The 17126-nt window shown below is 36.4% G+C and overlaps 1 protein-coding gene across 3 annotated transcripts in view; it reads right to left on the reverse strand.

Annotated features, from left to right (window-relative positions):
* CABCOCO1 (ciliary associated calcium binding coiled-coil 1) overlaps positions 1-17126 on the reverse strand; it is a 133777-nt gene that overhangs the window by 5799 nt on the left and 110852 nt on the right. Inside the window, exons 6-8 of one of the 3 annotated variants that reach the window (XR_005016911.1) lie at positions 8022-8144; positions 7469-7609; positions 563-688 (exon numbers count right to left, since the gene is read on the reverse strand). Coding sequence is in view for 2 of the 3 variants with exons in the window: in XM_036829543.1 (XP_036685438.1) it covers positions 2458-2532; positions 7469-7609; positions 8022-8144 (339 nt within the window). In the remaining variant the exon portion in view is untranslated. Of the gene's footprint in view, positions 1-351; positions 689-725; positions 2533-7468; positions 7610-8021; positions 8145-17126 lie in introns of those variants that run through there. The other 2 variants (XM_036829544.1, XM_036829543.1) reach the window with 2 other exon arrangements.

Consider the following 17126-nt stretch of genomic DNA (forward strand, 5'->3'; position numbering starts at 1 on the left):
GGGTGAAATTTATTTTTATTTTTTTATTTTTTGGCTGTGTTGGGTCTTCATTGCTGCTCTAGTTGCAGCGAGCTGGGGCTACTCCTCCTTGCGGTGCACGGGCTTCTCATTGCGGTGGCTTCTCCTGTTGCAGAGCACGGGCTCTAGGGTGCACAGGCTTCAGTAGTTATGGCACGTGGACTCAGTAGTTGTGGCTCACGGGCTCTAGAGCGCAGGCTCAGTAGTTGTGGCGCACAGGCTTAGTTGCTCCGCGGCATGTGGGATCTTCCCGTCCCAGGGCTTGAACCCGTGTCCCCTGCATTGGCAGGCGGATTCTTAACCACTGTGCCACCAGGGAAGCCCAGAAATTTATTTTTCATCGTCTACACGTTTTTTGGTAACGGAGTGCATATATTCCTTTATCAACAAAATTAATTTAAAGAGCAGAGACTGTGAATTAGCTACTGCCACTACAATTGCTCTTTCTCCTATCATTATTAGATGTTACAGCCAGGCTGCCTGAGGGATCCCTGGGCTGCTCCAACATGAAAGATGTAAGAAAACAGGGTGGCAAAGTAGTTACCATGGGAGGATGTATCGATCCACAAGTTCCAGTGGAGAGACAGAGATGGCTGGGAATTCTGGCAAAGAGGCTGATCCAATAACTGGACAGTGGGTATTAGGGATGGGCAGTGGTTTTTGGGTTATCCTAGGAGGTAAACAGAAACCAAACCTTAGAACAAACATCCTTTATAACGAATTTATTGAGTTCTCATAACTACCTCAAAAATAAGTATTATCCTCATTTAATAGATGAGCAATTAGAGGGTGAACACCCTGTCCAAGGTCACACACAAGTCAGGTGAAGCTACCCTACCATCAGACCCTGGGAGTCTTACTCCAGAGGCAGGCTTTCCGCATGCTTATAGGATATTGTCTTTGTGTAGTTTTTAGGGATCTTACTGCTATTTTTTATTCAGTTTTAAACTCTTGGTACCCTTGCTCAAAATAAGAACTCTTTATTAGAAATGGAGGTCCACTCTGTGCCAACGATTGCATTTGAAGCTGTGTTTGGTGATTTCGAGAAGCTATTTTATTCCCTATTTGTGGTTTCTCTAGTTTCACCTCTATTTTCTCTGGAAAAAGACTGCTTGGCGAAATTGAGGCTTGTGAGCCCTCCTAGCGATCTCCTATGGCCATCGGCATTTTCAGTTAGGAAGGGCAGCTCAAGGAAGAGACACCTCGGCACATCTCCCGGCCTTCCAGACTCGGAACTGCACGAACAGTAAACACGGTTTCATCTTAAGGACTTCTCTTATTTTGATGATCAGTGTAGTTTAAAAAATATCAAATGCTGCCGGATCTGTCTCGGCCCCAGATGAATACATTTTGGGCAAATCCCTTTGGTACAGATAGAGTAAGTAGGTAAGGTTATAGCACAAGGCCAGAGCACCGACAGAACATATTCGACCAAGTGCCACCCAGATGCAAGTACATCTGGTTCCGGTATAAACTGGAAACTTCTTGGAGGAATGGTCCCCTCCTAGCAAGGCTCTACCCTCTAGAATACTCAGAAGTCTCAGAAATTGGGAAAGGACCGAGGTAGTAGTTAATTTAGTTTGTCCAACTAGGGACAATCAGTCAGCAAATGGATATTTTCTTTTGAAATTATATTTTAATAAAGGTATTTAAAGGCTTGAGATGTTTTCAATCATTCTACTGCAATATAATGGTTAATTTTAAGAGCTCTGTGAGTTTGATTTGTATTTAAGATTTTTACAATCTATATATAGGTTGGTCTTTAATAACCATTTATACATTGCTTCTTTTTATATAGGTCATGTATTCTCCTGGGAGAGTAACAAGATTAGAAATAACAAATACAGTACAGAATAAATTAAAGTGCTTCAAACTGCATTATATAATTTCAGAAAATTGGTTTCACACTGAAACATTTAAATAAGAAAACCAACTGATTTAAGGAGGAAAAAACCCCTAGTATATGCATTTGAATTGCTATTGTTTAGCAAGTTTTATCCTCAGCAGTGTGGTGTTGGTCTATGTTCACAAAGCTTCAGCAATGTGGCAGTTCATTTGGGTCAATACGGATAAAATTATTATTATTTTTCTTTATTTTAAAAGGTTGACTTCATTCTCCTTGAAGATGATTAACATTTACTAATCAAAATGTCAAAGGAGTATTGTAAAAGTAATTGTATCTTTATGTATAATTCTCCAAACTCTTATATACAAAATGTTCTTGTTACACACAGTGTAATAAATTCAGAGGCTGTTATGGGACAGGAGGTAGCAAAATTGGGGCCAATACTTTTCTAATTAGTTAGGATAATAAAAAGTGGGGCTTGGTTTTCCTGTCCCAGCTAAATGAAAGCGATCTGGTGCTCTAGAGAGTCTATTATTCTGGCTGGTTTTGTTTGTTTCTGTGAAGTTTAGCATCACTCTCCTTGTTTGGAGCCCTCAGGCCTTTTTCAATTTTTCTATTCGTGCATTAAAGGCCTCTTCCTGTATTTGCAGCTTTTCGTTTATCTTGGTCTGTGAAGACAATCATAAAAAAGTGGTTATGACGGAGCTATCTTTTGCTGCACATTGTCTTTGTGGTTTTGACATACTATAGTGCCTAAAGACAGACATTATCCCTCACACACCTTCCTGTTTTGCAGACATAGCTGTGTTTCAGCCTGTAGAGATGTGATAACACTTTATCATATTTCTCTGCACATTCCCAATGTATAGCATGTCTGCTATGAACAGGAAGTGGTATTTGGACAGCCATTTTTCACATAGCCTTGTGTTAGAAGATAGGCTAATTTATCTGCATTTTCAGACAGACTTTACCAATAAGCACCGAATCAGAATAACTGCTCTAGGCTCAGTTATTGCAGTGTTGTTTGTACTGCCACTCCTTCGCAATGGATGTTTTTGTCTCCTGTGTAGTACATTCTAAATGAGATCCCAGAAACCTTCTGTTGTGAAATAACAACACAAATAATTTCACAATTAGAATGATTCTCATAATTAAAGAGTATCCTTCACACATATAACTCTTGGAATTATGCCACTTTGTGGTACAGTTTTGGTAGAAAAAAGTAAGCAGTTGCTGACAGGTTTTAGTGTTTGCAGTGGCGGTGATAGCATTTAGCTTCTGGCAGAGATATTCTGTGGACTAACATTGCTACCTGCATAATTCCAAAAATATTTTCACATTATCTGAACATTTGTAGCCCTGGAAATGTCTTCCTTTTTTCATGATGGGTTATAAAACTATGTATAGAGAAACCAGTGGTGGGGCATGGTAAAACTGGTGTTTTTGTTTAGGTGATTTAAAATAGTTGACAAGTGTATGAGGAGTAGTTCATACACATAAATGTTAATAAGTAATTTGAAGTTTAAAATATTAATGTCTATAACCTAATTTGAGGACATCAGGGTAACTGTATTTTGAGAAATGTATTATTTTCGTTTATATAGAAGAAATTTTAAAAATCAAACACTGTTTTTGGTCCAGATATAACTTCATTCTTATTTCTTTATTTATAAATGTAATTATAATAGGTAGTTTTCAAAGGTCCACCTGGTTGCCTTATCTGATGAGATTTTCAGTTCAGAGTTGCTATTTCTGAAAAGATCACATTGGTGTCAATAATTCTGGGTTCTCGTGTGAATATCGATCTTTTTTGGCTCAAGTTTGATTATCAAGCCCTGGGGTCAAGTCTGGCCTCTAGCTTCTCATCTTTTCCTTTCTTGGTGGCTGGGTGAAGGAGGCAATGAGGGATGAACATGGTCCTCCGGGTTACAAAAGAACTGTCATATTTCAGGGGCCACTAATCCCCGCAGGCATAATTCTAGAAGAGCTGAAAGAAGCCAGGGTCTAGGAGTGTGGTGACCTAGGGATTAGTTTAGCTCTGTGGCCTTGGGCAAGCCACTCAACCACCTTTAGTTCTTATCTGAAAAGTTAAGCAGTTTAAAATTAATTATGTTAAATTTCACGTATGTTAGCTTTTAAATTCATAATTCCAACTCCTAATTTTGTGATATATTCACCGACGTTATACTATTTCATTAATAGGATGTTGTGATATGTTTTAAACATAGATTACTTCTGCTTCTTTACGGCATGCTATAAATTAGACCATACAGGGAATGAAATGGTTTGAAGAAATGATCTTGTTACAATTCCAAAAGGATCGGGAAGCACTGCTCTAACTAGACAATTGACTCTCCCCGCTTTCAATTAATGTATTCTATATCCACCAATAATCTCATTTCTTTTCAACTAAGAACAGATGTATTATCATCTTCCAGCTTCTGTCTCATCAAGGTTTTCACGTTAACCTGGAGGTCTTTCTGGTATTTCACTGAGACAGAATTCACTGACACAAGTGTTTGCTCTGGGGAAAAGGCTCCTGAAGGTCAGGTGCACACCTGCTAGAGCTGACAAAGGGACATGTCTCAGATCTCTAGACCATGGTGATAGGGCGCTAGATGACAAGACTCCCCGTCTGGTCAAGAGCAGGTTGTCATTGGTCTATGGTGTCTCCGTGTTAATCCTCAGAATATTGCTGACCAGACATGCTATCCTACAACCCCCAGGATAGGGTGTGGTTCCACTTCCTGTTAGGAAAGAATGGAAAATCCATGACCTGAGTTCAATACCCTTTCAGTGATCACTCCTTGAGGTGACTTCCCACTCAGCTTTTCTAACCTGGAAATTCAAGTTGACCTAAAAATACCTATGCTCCCAAGATGGCAAACTTCCCTCAAGGTTTTCACATTATTTTGCCCTATTGCTTAGACAGGGCCAACAGCCAACATTTAATGTAAGAATTTAGTGCTAGCATTCATATTTCTCTGACATATAATTCTTTAAATATATTAAGATTTGCTCCATTGGGTATAATTTTTATTACACAACTCAGGGCCAAACTAAGTTCATTTTGAATGTATCTTTAAAATTAAAATACCTAAACTATATAAGCTTAAAATGTTTGCTCTATTCAGTATAATTTTAATTAACATCTCAGGGCCAAGATAACTTCATTCTTAATAAATTTCCAAAATTATAAAGTGACTCAATGGGAAAGTAAGTAGATTAACATAAAAAATTTAAGGATTCACACTATTTTCAGAAATTTCTGAATTACAGAAAGTGAAATATGCCTGTAACCATGCTGGAGGAGAAGCTCTGAAAAAACTGTACTTAAAACATGAATTCTCTACTGCCTTTTCCTACAAAAATTATAGTAAGAGTATGATTTTTAAATAAAGAAGGAGAAACAACTATTGGAAAATTTAAAACATTTTACAAATAATAATTCATTAAATGTTCCTACAGCAAGTCAGTGTCTTCAAAAGGTTTGTATACACTGACCACTGACAAGTGGCTACCTTTGAACAGCTATGAGACAGTTTTAAGAGCCAAGAACACTGGAAGGAGGTTTTAGAAGTGGAAAATAACTTACCCATCTAAAACAGGGGGAGAAATTTAGGTAAGCAGAGAGCAATTACCCGACTTGGAATTTGACCAAGACACAAGAGTAAACACTGAAAAAGTGCCACACCACTGGAGTATTAAAAACCAAAGTAGTCTGGTCATGATATTAGACATTATGTGGTTTCTGTGGATAACACTGGAATTAGAACTAGAACCCAGTTCACAGCTCCCAATCAGGGCCTTTCATCAGTTTCTGACCCTGGAAACCCTGGACAAATGACAATCTTTCTGTGTCTCTAAATTTTCAATTTATTTATCGGGTAAGTGCCTGCCTAATTCACATGGAGTTTACTAGGATTTTTGAAAGAAAATATATAAAGGGGTTTGCTATCTTGAAACACTGTATCAATCCACATCACCACGCAATTTTATTGAAATATTGGCAATAATTTGGCCCAGGCTAATGTCCATGAATCTACTTAACATGGAAATGATCAAGGCACCTGAAAGATCTGTATCCCTCACCTCTGGTCCAAGTTCTTTCTATGCCTAATTACATTTAGATGAGCCAGCTAATGGACTTCCAAGCTCAGTAAGGATGGCTGCAGCCCAGTGGGACAATAACACACACATATAGCAATCATATTCTTTCTGCTATAGACAGTAGTGATTTAAATGCTGCAGGCTTTAATTTAAAAAGTTTTTTTTCAATGAATAGTTAAAAACATACTGCTCACTACATGGAACATGGCCTTGGTAAGGAGGTTTTCAATTTTGGGGGCCTGCAAACAATTCTATTACTGTCTAGTAGTCCTTCGATGATAATTTCAGAGCCGCAGGATCACAAAGGAGCCCAGGGCCATGATTATACATAAACTATATTTAGATGAAATGTTATCAAATCTAAAAAGGAGATATGTTCTGAACTTAGCTTAGTTCAACTGCATTCTGTCCTTCTACACAGTAAACAGTTATTACATTCATGGGGTTGTTAACAATAAAGCTTTGTGTAAAATATGTCCTTTCACTATTTCTGGTAAACACTAAACACCCCTTATTAAGCCGAGGACTTTGGCTGATTCTGTTGGCATTGAATCATTAAATATTCATGTAAATAGTACATTAACATTTGATGATTAAACAACTAACAAGGTATGCTATTGCCAAGCTAATCTTTTGCTCCTTCTAAATTAGTTGTTAATACAGTGTGCTTTTTATATATAGTCTCATGTCCAGAAAACAACTAAATCTTTCCCTGAGATGCATTCATATTTTAAACATGCAGTATATTGTCCTACTGATTCATTGTTATTGCCACAAGAAATTATAAATCCTCTCAAAATATGGAAATCACTCATTTAATCATTTTGCCTAGGAAATGATGCAAGCCTTTGTGTTGAGGTAGAAATGTTTTTTTGTTTGTTTGTTTGTTTGTTTTTGGATGGGGAAAATATATTAAGCATAAAACTAAGCCAACTGATTCATCATTGGCAGTTGCTACTGAGATGGCTGTTGCCATCTCCATTTTCATGCAGCCATTGGTGTCAGTGATAACACCATTAATATACATAGCCATTAGCTATTAGTGGTATGTGAAAAGGAGCAAACCGTCTGAGAAGGAGCTCAAAGATATGAAAGCTTCTCGGTAGGAATTTGGTGAAAGGTCTTAGCTAAGAATTATGGTCTGAGCTTTAGTGTTTACTATTTAGAAATGTTCTCCCATTACTCTTGCATGAGCAATGGCTTACAATGTGACTGGGCACGAAGTCTTTATCATGTTATTTTTTGGGTCTCTATGCTGAATGATTCTGTAAACTGATAACGCACCACACTATGTGCTGTTGGTGAATTTATTTTGTGATCTTACTGAGTCTCAGATGACTCAACTGAGAGTTATGTGGCGATGTTAAATTGAACTCCTCCATCATCAGCATCACTCTTGCTGGCAGAGCGTGGGTAGCGTTTATAGACATTAAGGTTGAGGTTGGCTAATTAACCAGTAATAAAGTAAGTGAGCACACCATCAAGGCTGAGTACCTGAATGCTGATTGAAATGTCATCTGTGACTTGACCCAGCACCAATTTTATATCTTCAATGGTGAAACCAACTAATGGATCAGTCTCTGAAGTGTCAGCTTCTGGCTGGGACTCTTCAGGGCCTTGTTCTTGATTCAACCCCTAGAATATTAAAAGTAAACAACACTCAAGTGATTTCTGGAGCCTTTACTGATAGTAAAGGCTTCTCTTGGATAGTTTTCTATCAGAAATGATGTCAGTCTGGAAGGATTTTGATTTGACGTTTTCCTGCATCTTCATTGTTCATGAGCATCATGACAAATCAAGTAATGGTGCTTTTACCTACTCTGGGGAAAATGAAGGTGGAGACTGGGGAAGATGGAGTAGAAGTAATTAAAATTGCTGAACCACCCTCAGCTGGCCCACTTGTGAATCAATGCCAAAAGAAATATTTATATTTAGCTAGGAAAAATCAGAGGGAAAGAAGATAGAAGAGCATTTTGTTCTTTTTCTCTTATCCTCTACAGAATATAATGCTTAGATAGGGTGAATTAAGAGACAAAAGGAAATATACCTTCATTTCCATATCCAGTATTGGAGGTGGCTCTATGAATGTTGAGAAAATATCAAATGAGATTCCTTCTTCTAGAGGATCAGGGAAAGGGTGACCTGCAGGCTTCACAACCTCTATCACTTGCTAGTGGGGAAGAGAAGAGCTGTATTATGACAAAGTCTTTGGTGAGTGACCACAATTTCAGACAATATTTATAAAGTTCCAAGTCTATTATTTTCTAAGTGCCATCGCCTCTGAATTCTTGATGCCACCAACCTCTTAGTTATCTAGTGCTTTTTGTGCTCTGTACCTGATAATTAGCGTTTTACTTTCCCCCACTGTCTAATTTTTCTGTACCATGTAGTTTAGAACTTCATTTTGTACTGCCTTGATCTTGAATTGTTTCATGGGTCAGTGTCCCCTTCCTCCTGTCTACCAGCTCTCTGGAGGTAGAGACCATGTTTTAGAGCCTCTGTGCCTCTTTTCCAGTTCTGGCAGGGGGTTTTGCACTTAAAACACTCAATAACAGCCTGATGGTGATTGCTATTACTCAGTAGAGCATAGCTGTTCTTGGAGACAATGGTGAAGTGGCCAAGAGAACCTGGTGATGAGGACGATAAAGGCTCTAACGGTTAATGTACATAGCCAGCATACAGTAAATCAGAGAGGAGATTTGCAAAGTCGAGCAGAAACACCTAGGGCAAGGCAAGGCGCCACTGTGAGCATTTTAATAATTCTGTGGCAAGAGTGCCAACCAGAGGAAGAGTGACGGGTGGTCAACAGTGGAAATGAAGAAATGAGTTAAAGAAGTCACCTTATGCGGTGTCCATCTCACCATGACTTGGGGGAGAGAGCGGAGATGAGCGTACTGATGGCATTAAACATCTGATGCATCTAAATGGTTCCTCCTGCTCTGATTTCATGTTTACAAGGCAACATTCTGATCGTAATGTGTGCCTTCCCATCTCAGATGATCCATAGACACACCCAGTTGAGTGCTCTGATCTTCATGCCTGTTACATTTCTCATTGGAAATCAACAAATCCATGTTCTAGTTTATTTAGTAAGGTCTCGGGAGCTTGTTTTTGTGGCCCTGAGATGAAGCCACCCACTGTATGCTGACAGTCTTTAAGCCTACAAGTTTTAAGACAAAAATCTAGAAACCATCCCATGGGGCCTGAAATCATCATATTCATTTCTAACTTCTCTACAATATTTCAAATAAACTTACATGTTATAATACTTCATCTTTCACATATTAATATTTTTGATTTAGATAAGTTTTGGAATGAACTGGAGGCTAGGTTATTGCTTGGTCATAGCAATGTATTTTGCCTTGAATTCATATTACTAATTTTAATTTGATTTTATAGGAAGTTGCTGCTTAGTATTAATATATAGAAGGACTGAAGTGTCGTAACTTTACGGTCAAGGCAAGTTGGAAATCAAGAGATTTAATGATTGTCTTAAGGTCAAATAATTACTTGGTGACAGGGATGGAAGTTAAACCCTGGTGTGCTGACTTTGTGGCTGATGCAGTTTTCGGTAAACTGTAATATGTCATCATGTTGCCACATTTGGAAATTACTGATATTATTAAGCACTTAATCTTTATTCTGTTAGATGACATCATTCCAGATTGTCTATCTTAAGTTGACTAAATGTTGTTAATCGAAATAGAAGATCAAAAAAACATATGAGAACAATCCTTTTCTCTCTTCACTTTCATAAGATGCTGGTTTTTTTCCGAAATGGGACATACAAGCATTTTCATCTTCCCACAAAATTATTTGTACCAATTTTTCACCACACTTCTTTTTTACCCTCTCGCACCTTATATTGCTCTTTATTTTACCAAGCTAGAAAAATGAAACAGCTAAATATATTTTAAATCCTCTGAAATATTATAGGTAAAATAAATAAGCTGTACATAGGAATCTAGAGACAAGGGAAGATAATGAGGTATTTAGTTGGTGGACTAAAGTAGACTAAATTTACTAAAGTAGACTTTAATATAGGGTGAAAATAGAAATTTGAGGGGAGTGGTGGTGAGTTAGACATTGAAAAAAGAAGAGAGAAGGAATTGAATGGAGTTTATTGAATTTACTGCAGGCATTGAGAAAGTAAGCATGAGCGAATCTGCAAGATAAAAGTGTTTTCTTTTAATGAAGGAGAATTTTATCTTGTTTCTTTTGCCGTATTTGTCTTACCGCTATGGTTTCCCATACACAGGCTAAGACTTTCTGCTAATTTTCTTTCTCCTTGGTGGAAGTCATCAATAGATCACCTCTCCATCCTGGTAGCAGAGAATTCTACCATCTGCCCACCTGTGCCCTTTCTTCCAACAAATTGTACACTTAAATACTTAAAGACAAGCAGATATTTGTGCTCAAGTATCTCATTTTATCCCTCATACCCGCTGTGGTCTGGATTTCTTTATAAGGCTCATCTGAACTACTTGCCAACTACCCTGTTTTCCTAGTCTTTGGCAATGGTGTGTGTGTGTGTTTGTGTATGTGTGTGTGTGTGTGTGTATGTGTGTGTGTGTGTGTATGTGTGTATGTGTGTGTGTATATGTGTGTGTATGTGTGTGTATGTGTGTGTATATGTGTGTGTATGTGTGTGTATATGTGTGTGTGTGTATGTGTGTGTATATGTGTGTATGTGTGTGTATGTGTGTGTGTATATGTGTGTGTGTATGTGTGTGTGTGTGTGTGTGTGTATGTGTGTACTCCTCAGCTCCACATCATCATTTCTTTGGTGGAGTGAAGCTCCTATTTATCCCAAGAACCTGAAGCTCTGACTGAGAGTTGGGCTTTTCTTTTCCTTGATTCTTATGAGTGTAGCTCATACAGCTATTCATTTGATTTAGTTCATGCACAAAAACTGGCAGTGAGAATTTCTTTACTTCAGGGTGTTTTGCATACTATCAATGAACAAAACCACAGCTACATTTTTCTCTTTCACAAGGAGTTACATTTGGCTACGTTAGTAAGATACCGTAAGGGAAAGGAATGTCCCAATTTCAGATAAGGGTAAATATAAAGTCATTTCATTAGTAGTAAGAAGGTACACTGTCAAATACATAGTTTGAAATAAACATAGTGCCCAGAAGCATCATAGTGATTTTTTCCCCCATTAAGTAGCCTTTTTAAAAAACAACTTGAAGGAAAATTAGAATCAATAATTGTGGTGAGAGCACAGAGCCAGCAAATATGTTTAAACGAAACCGTCTGATGCAATACTTTCTTTAAAAAATACAATTAGGCCTTTGTATTTTTTTTTTAACAAAACCTCATGTTTTACAACATCACTGGTTCTGTAATAAAATCTATTTAAAACAGAAAGACATGGTCAGCTTTATTAAGTTAGATTTTCTGAAAGAACGTTATAATTTCCTCAAGTCTATGAATAGTTGAAGCAAATTAAATAAAGCTAGTTTTATAACTATTTTATACATTCCTGTAGAACTGTAATTGTCTCATATTTTTTCCTCAAAAGTATAATATGTTACCTCTTAAATCTTTAAAATAAAAACAGAAAAAGGATCAAGTATGTTTATTAAAAAAACACTCCTATTTGGGACTCTGATTTAGCAACCCCCTCTTTTAGTCTATAAGAGAATAGCACCCATAATCTTCAGATCAGAAAACAAAGAGAAAGACTTTAAGTGACTTGCCTGAGGCCTAATGCTGAGATTAAAAATCAGGAGTTTCTGATTATACACGTACATCATTTGGCCAAATGATTGGTTTTGCTTGACTTTCAAATACCTCCTAAATATTACTTTGAATGTAAAGCAATAAATGTGTTTCTCTTGCCATTTTTGAGTGCTTGCACACAAATGGATATAATAAAAACAATCATGTTGTTCCATGTGAATGCCATTTATATTTTTTCTGATAATGAGCAGACCATTTGAACTAAGGTGAGTACATTAAAAGCTCTAATAAAGAAGAGAATAGATTTCTAAACAGAATAATGAACTGTTAAGTGAACGTACAATAAATAACATCTATAGATGTGGTCGCTAGAAATTAGTTTTGCATAACTTACCAATATACATTTCCCCCAGATGTTATCTGTTACATGAAAATTAAGTTAGTTATAGTGTTCATTAAGTGCACATTGCATTAGTGTTATTTAAGATGGTTTATAATCTGAGTTTAGTTGCATTGTGCCGTGGTATTTAAAGAATATCAAGTAAATGGCTTTTTGGCATAATTTAATACTCATAAGTACAAAATTTCATCACCAAACATTATGTAGCTTTAAAAACATCCAAGATCTTTACTTACAAGCCAAATGAAATCACTAGAGCTCTTTTAAGAATTTACATATTCAGTATGAAATGGACGTTTACCATGGGAATAAATGATAGGAATTTTGAACCTCCTGGAACTAAGGACAGGGTCAGTTTAGGTCTGAAAAATACTTGTAAGAATTAGAATCTGCTTCTTGATCTTACTGTGCCTGAGAAGAAGTATAAAGATTTTATCTGAAAATTGTGTTACTGCATGTTTTCTTTTTCTACTTTATGTGTTAACATTGGTAGCATTAACTGTAGTTTATTATTTTTGTTTGTTGTTTTCTTATTTTTTTGCTTTTTGTTTATTGTTATTATTGTTTTTCTTTGAAAAAAGTGTAGGTGATTTGTGGGTACTGTTTGTATCACTGAAACCTATGATTAAGATGGCAATTATTAACTTACTAAATTTAGTTATTAGGTTATTCAAAATATTAAAAATGCCATTGAGATGACAACTTTCTACTGTTTTGAATGGCAAAAAACAAGATAAATCTGTTAAACTCTTTTTGAGCTATAGACACATAAAAAACTGGTATGCTTCAAAAAGACACTTATTTGGAATTGTCAGATGATGACTTCATATGTAAATCAAAACTTACTACAAACTGTCAAAGTTTCAGGAAGAAAACTTTATGGCAAACTTCTCCCAATACTAACTAAGGGAAAAAAAGCACAAAACTTCCTGTGATGTTTTAACTATTTTCTCTCCTTGAAAAAAAAGGCACTACTCATTTGCAAGTCTAATTAAGAAGTACTGTGTCATTTTGGAAAATTTTAACACAAATTGTAACCCATTGCCCACAATATACTACACATAAAGTAACAACACATGAATGCCACCTGCAAAATGCAATCAACTATGGTAATGTCATACTGAAGCCATAAATTTAAAATCAAAAGAGGAAATTCAAAAGCTGAGATTATCAGAGAAACTAAAATTAATCCATTTCTCAAGTGTTTTTCTTTTGTGTTCAGGCCATTACAAACTTCTTAACATACCCTATAAATGTAGAAGATCAATTCTGCTACAAGAGTCCTCCTCCCCCTTTGCATTTTTGACTTGGAAATAAATTCGCAAATGCAGCACATTAATTTTCTTTCCTATGCTTAATATGCAGTATTTACGTTTTGAAAAGGTTCAAAATGTTGCCAGGCTTCTGCAGGGTATGAATAGACATCTAATAGCAACTTCTATTTTTATTCACAGCATACTGGTAGTTTGAACATTTATAACTTAATAGAGCTCCGAGACCCTCAGATTCACAAGCTAATCACCTAGACAGTGAACGGTAACACAGTACAACAAGTGAGGACAGGAAATAAAGACTACCCCGTCCAGCTGAAGCTGCAAAGAGGAATTTAAGTTGGCGGGCCCCAGTAAACCAATTTGCAATCTGGCTAGGGCACTCCGGTTAACACCTTGTGCCCATTTTATTTATATCTCTTGATTTGATCTTGTTTAACATGGGCTTGAAAGTCTTTCTAAAAAAGTTAGATAGTTAAAGAAACTGATTCCAGAGTATTGAAGACATCTTTGGTATTTCTAAGTGTACTTCTGCATAAGAAAACACTATAATTTGAAAAGAAACACTATAATTTGAAAAGAAATCGAGCACTCCTATCTTAATGACTTCAGGCAACAAAATCCTCTCTAATGAATTTGAAAAAGGGTACCTTCTTGTAATGTAAATGCAATTTAATAGGAAAAGATGTTTTGATCTGGCTCTGGTGCAAACACTTGTGAGGGCTAGAACAGTACTTCAGATACCCAGAGTTTCTAAAGACGGCAATAATGTGGAAGATAGACCACTGAGTGATAGGCTTTAGACTTGGCTCTATTCCTAATTGTGTGATGCTAAGAAATCCCTAGGCCTCAGTTTATTTATCTGTAAAAGGAAGGTAATGATAATCGCTACCTGGCTACTTCATCGAATTGTTTCAGGGTACAAATTAGATATTGTGGGTAAAAATGTTGGCAGTTCTTCAAAGGGAAAGTATTATTAAACCCAAAGGTGTATTATTATTATCATTTATAATTACTGTTATTATTGAAAGGATCATCTTTCTAATGCCAGAACTGGAAGACAGATTAGAGTAGCCATGTTGGGGATACTGGTTCATGCTCTTCCTATATTTAATTGTTAACATTGCCCAAGCAATCCAATTAACTCAGAAGAATTTGTCAATGAGGACATGTCATCACGCTGTTTCCATATAGTCTCAATTTTTAAACTCTCAAACATACATCCAATGCCCTTTGATTTGCCAAATTCCCTGGATCCAAACAACTTCTCTTTTGGGACCTAGCATGACATAATTAGGTAGTTAGGCGGCCTGGTCAGGACTCCTGCAAACCACCTCATTTAGAAAAGGAGAGTGTTTACGCCCAACTTCCGAAATTAGAAAACCTGCTTCTCCCCTCCCCCACAATTTATCACTCTTTTTATCTTTTGTTTTTCAGCATCCAGTGTGGCCTGTGGTTTCCCAGATGGAGTTCAATTCAAAAAAGATTTCCTTTAACAAATTTCGTCAAAAGCAAAGTTAGGGCAAACTTTCAACATGTCTTTCTTGTGAAAATTGAAATACCAGAGCTCTTACAACTACTAAGTTCAACATTGTACTTAGTTTCGATTCTTGGATTGACCTTATCTTGCAACTTCCTCAGGGTGAGAGACTGAAAATATGGTTGGTTCCATTAGAAACAGTTAGAAAATAACTAATTCTTTTCAAAAATATCTTCTAGAAGCCACTCGGTATATTTGTTTACTAAGCTTACTAAGTTATACTCTAAAAGGCATATCCTTGAACTCAGAATAAAGTATTTCAAACAGTTCTGATAATGGGTGAATTTTTGTTTGGTTTCATCTAGGGTGTTCTATTTAAATTTGAGGTTTTTAGTATTTAAAATTGAGGAAATACTCTAAATTATCTCTTGTTTTAAGAATTGGGAAATTAGGTATCAGTTAGAATAATGAGTTATGCAATTATCTTTGTGGAGAGCCTATTTTGAATTACGAAATATAAATTTAAAATTTTGATTTTATAAATGTGGCATTTTAATTACATCTTATGGTAGCTTATATGAAGATTAAGCTATTTCATGGCTTTTATACTTGGTAATACTCTTTTTGAACAAGTACCTGTAATTTGCAGAAATTATAAGAGACTATAAATCATAATGGTTAGAAGAGAAACTACAGTGGAAGAACCCTAAGTCCTTGGTTCTTGTCTTTCTCTTTTCATGGACTTCCTGTTATTTTCCCAATTTAAGTTATCTGAGTAAAAGGAGGTTGAAACTATTTGGATAAAGCTATACATGTAATTTACTTAACTTCAAAGTATATGGATTGAACTGCACTTCAGCCCTGAAGACATCAGTTGAAAGAAAAAGAAATCTTAAAACTATATTGAAACTTATTTCATTTAGAAATATAAAGCTTTTTTGGCCTAAACTAGAATGTTTGTAAGTGCTATGAAATATTTAGAGAAGTCAACATAATATTATTATTCCTGACCTCTTAGACCCAAGATGTCTATTTTAAGTAATCTGACATTAAAAATGTGCTGACAAATATAGATTAAAAAACAACACAGGAAGTTGTAAATCAGTTGGTAAGCCTTAGCATCAAGGAAATAGGAGACCACGAAAATATACTCATTTACTTTAGTCAACCTCAACCTTAATTTTTAACTAAAGAAAATTTGCAGAAGGCATAATGTTTATATTTTGGATATTTTATTCATAGTTTGTATGTTTCCTTTTTCTCCAGTGGGCTCATAAATTATTACAAGGAAACATGTTGTCACAGTTATAAATATTTCCCTCTCTGCTTAGCTCCCGCCACCTCCCTCCCCCCTCCTTTTTAAAATCTACACTAACTGATTCTGTAACTGTATTAGGCACTCTTTGGTCAGCAGGGCAGGATTTTCTTGCTTCAGAGGAAACTGCTGTTGATTACACTTATGTGCCCGGCATTCTACAAACAGGGCTCTCTTCAGGAAGCACCCAAGCCCTTCCTTCCATGCAGGGCAGCCCTTGTTATGTACACAGGGGTGTCATTGTTTCAGTGACCTAAGAAGAGGCATGTCTTCCCCTGAAAGGAACAGCTCTAGGTACCCTAAAGTTCTGAGGCTTTTCATGGAATCTGAATTCTTGGAAATTAACTACGAAACTGACTTTGTGGACAATGGCATATATGGCAATAGAATTTTATCAAAAAAGATCTTTCACCTATAAGCTGTAAATCATGCTAGTTTAGTTAAAAACAAACAAACTGAAATAACAGCAACTCTGAAAAATTTAGGTGGTATCTGTATTCCAGATTTGAATGTTTTAGAAATCTGGATTTTTTTTTTTTCCCCTTAAACGTGTAGTCAGAGTCCTAGATTGGCTCTGCCACTCAGCAGAGAGTATGTCTGAGATGTGGTTTCTTTATTTGTAAAATTAGGGGGTTGGACTAGGTCATCTCTAGTCTAGTTACAGATGTTCTATCCTATGTTACTACATTTCAAGTGGTTTTTTCTCTATTTATACAAGACTCACAGTCGCCAGCCTATACAGAACCTCAGATTCAGTATTTTTATGTCATGATGTAGAAGAATATTTGGATTACACACTCAGTACTTACTGGAATCTTGGAAAGGCTGCAGCTTGTCCATTTATTTCTACTTAATTATCTTCTCCAGACCCGCTGTTCCTCCATTTGCTTTATCTCTCAATGGCGTCACCAGCTTCTTGGTTACCAGACTCAAAATCTCGAGGTTGTCTTCAGTTGTTAAGTCTCCCTTGTCCCTAACATTAAATCCGTCACAAAACG

The sequence above is a fragment of the Balaenoptera musculus genome, chromosome 16 (genome assembly GCF_009873245.2).
Source record: "Balaenoptera musculus isolate JJ_BM4_2016_0621 chromosome 16, mBalMus1.pri.v3, whole genome shotgun sequence".
Lineage (NCBI taxonomy): Eukaryota > Metazoa > Chordata > Mammalia > Artiodactyla > Balaenopteridae > Balaenoptera > Balaenoptera musculus.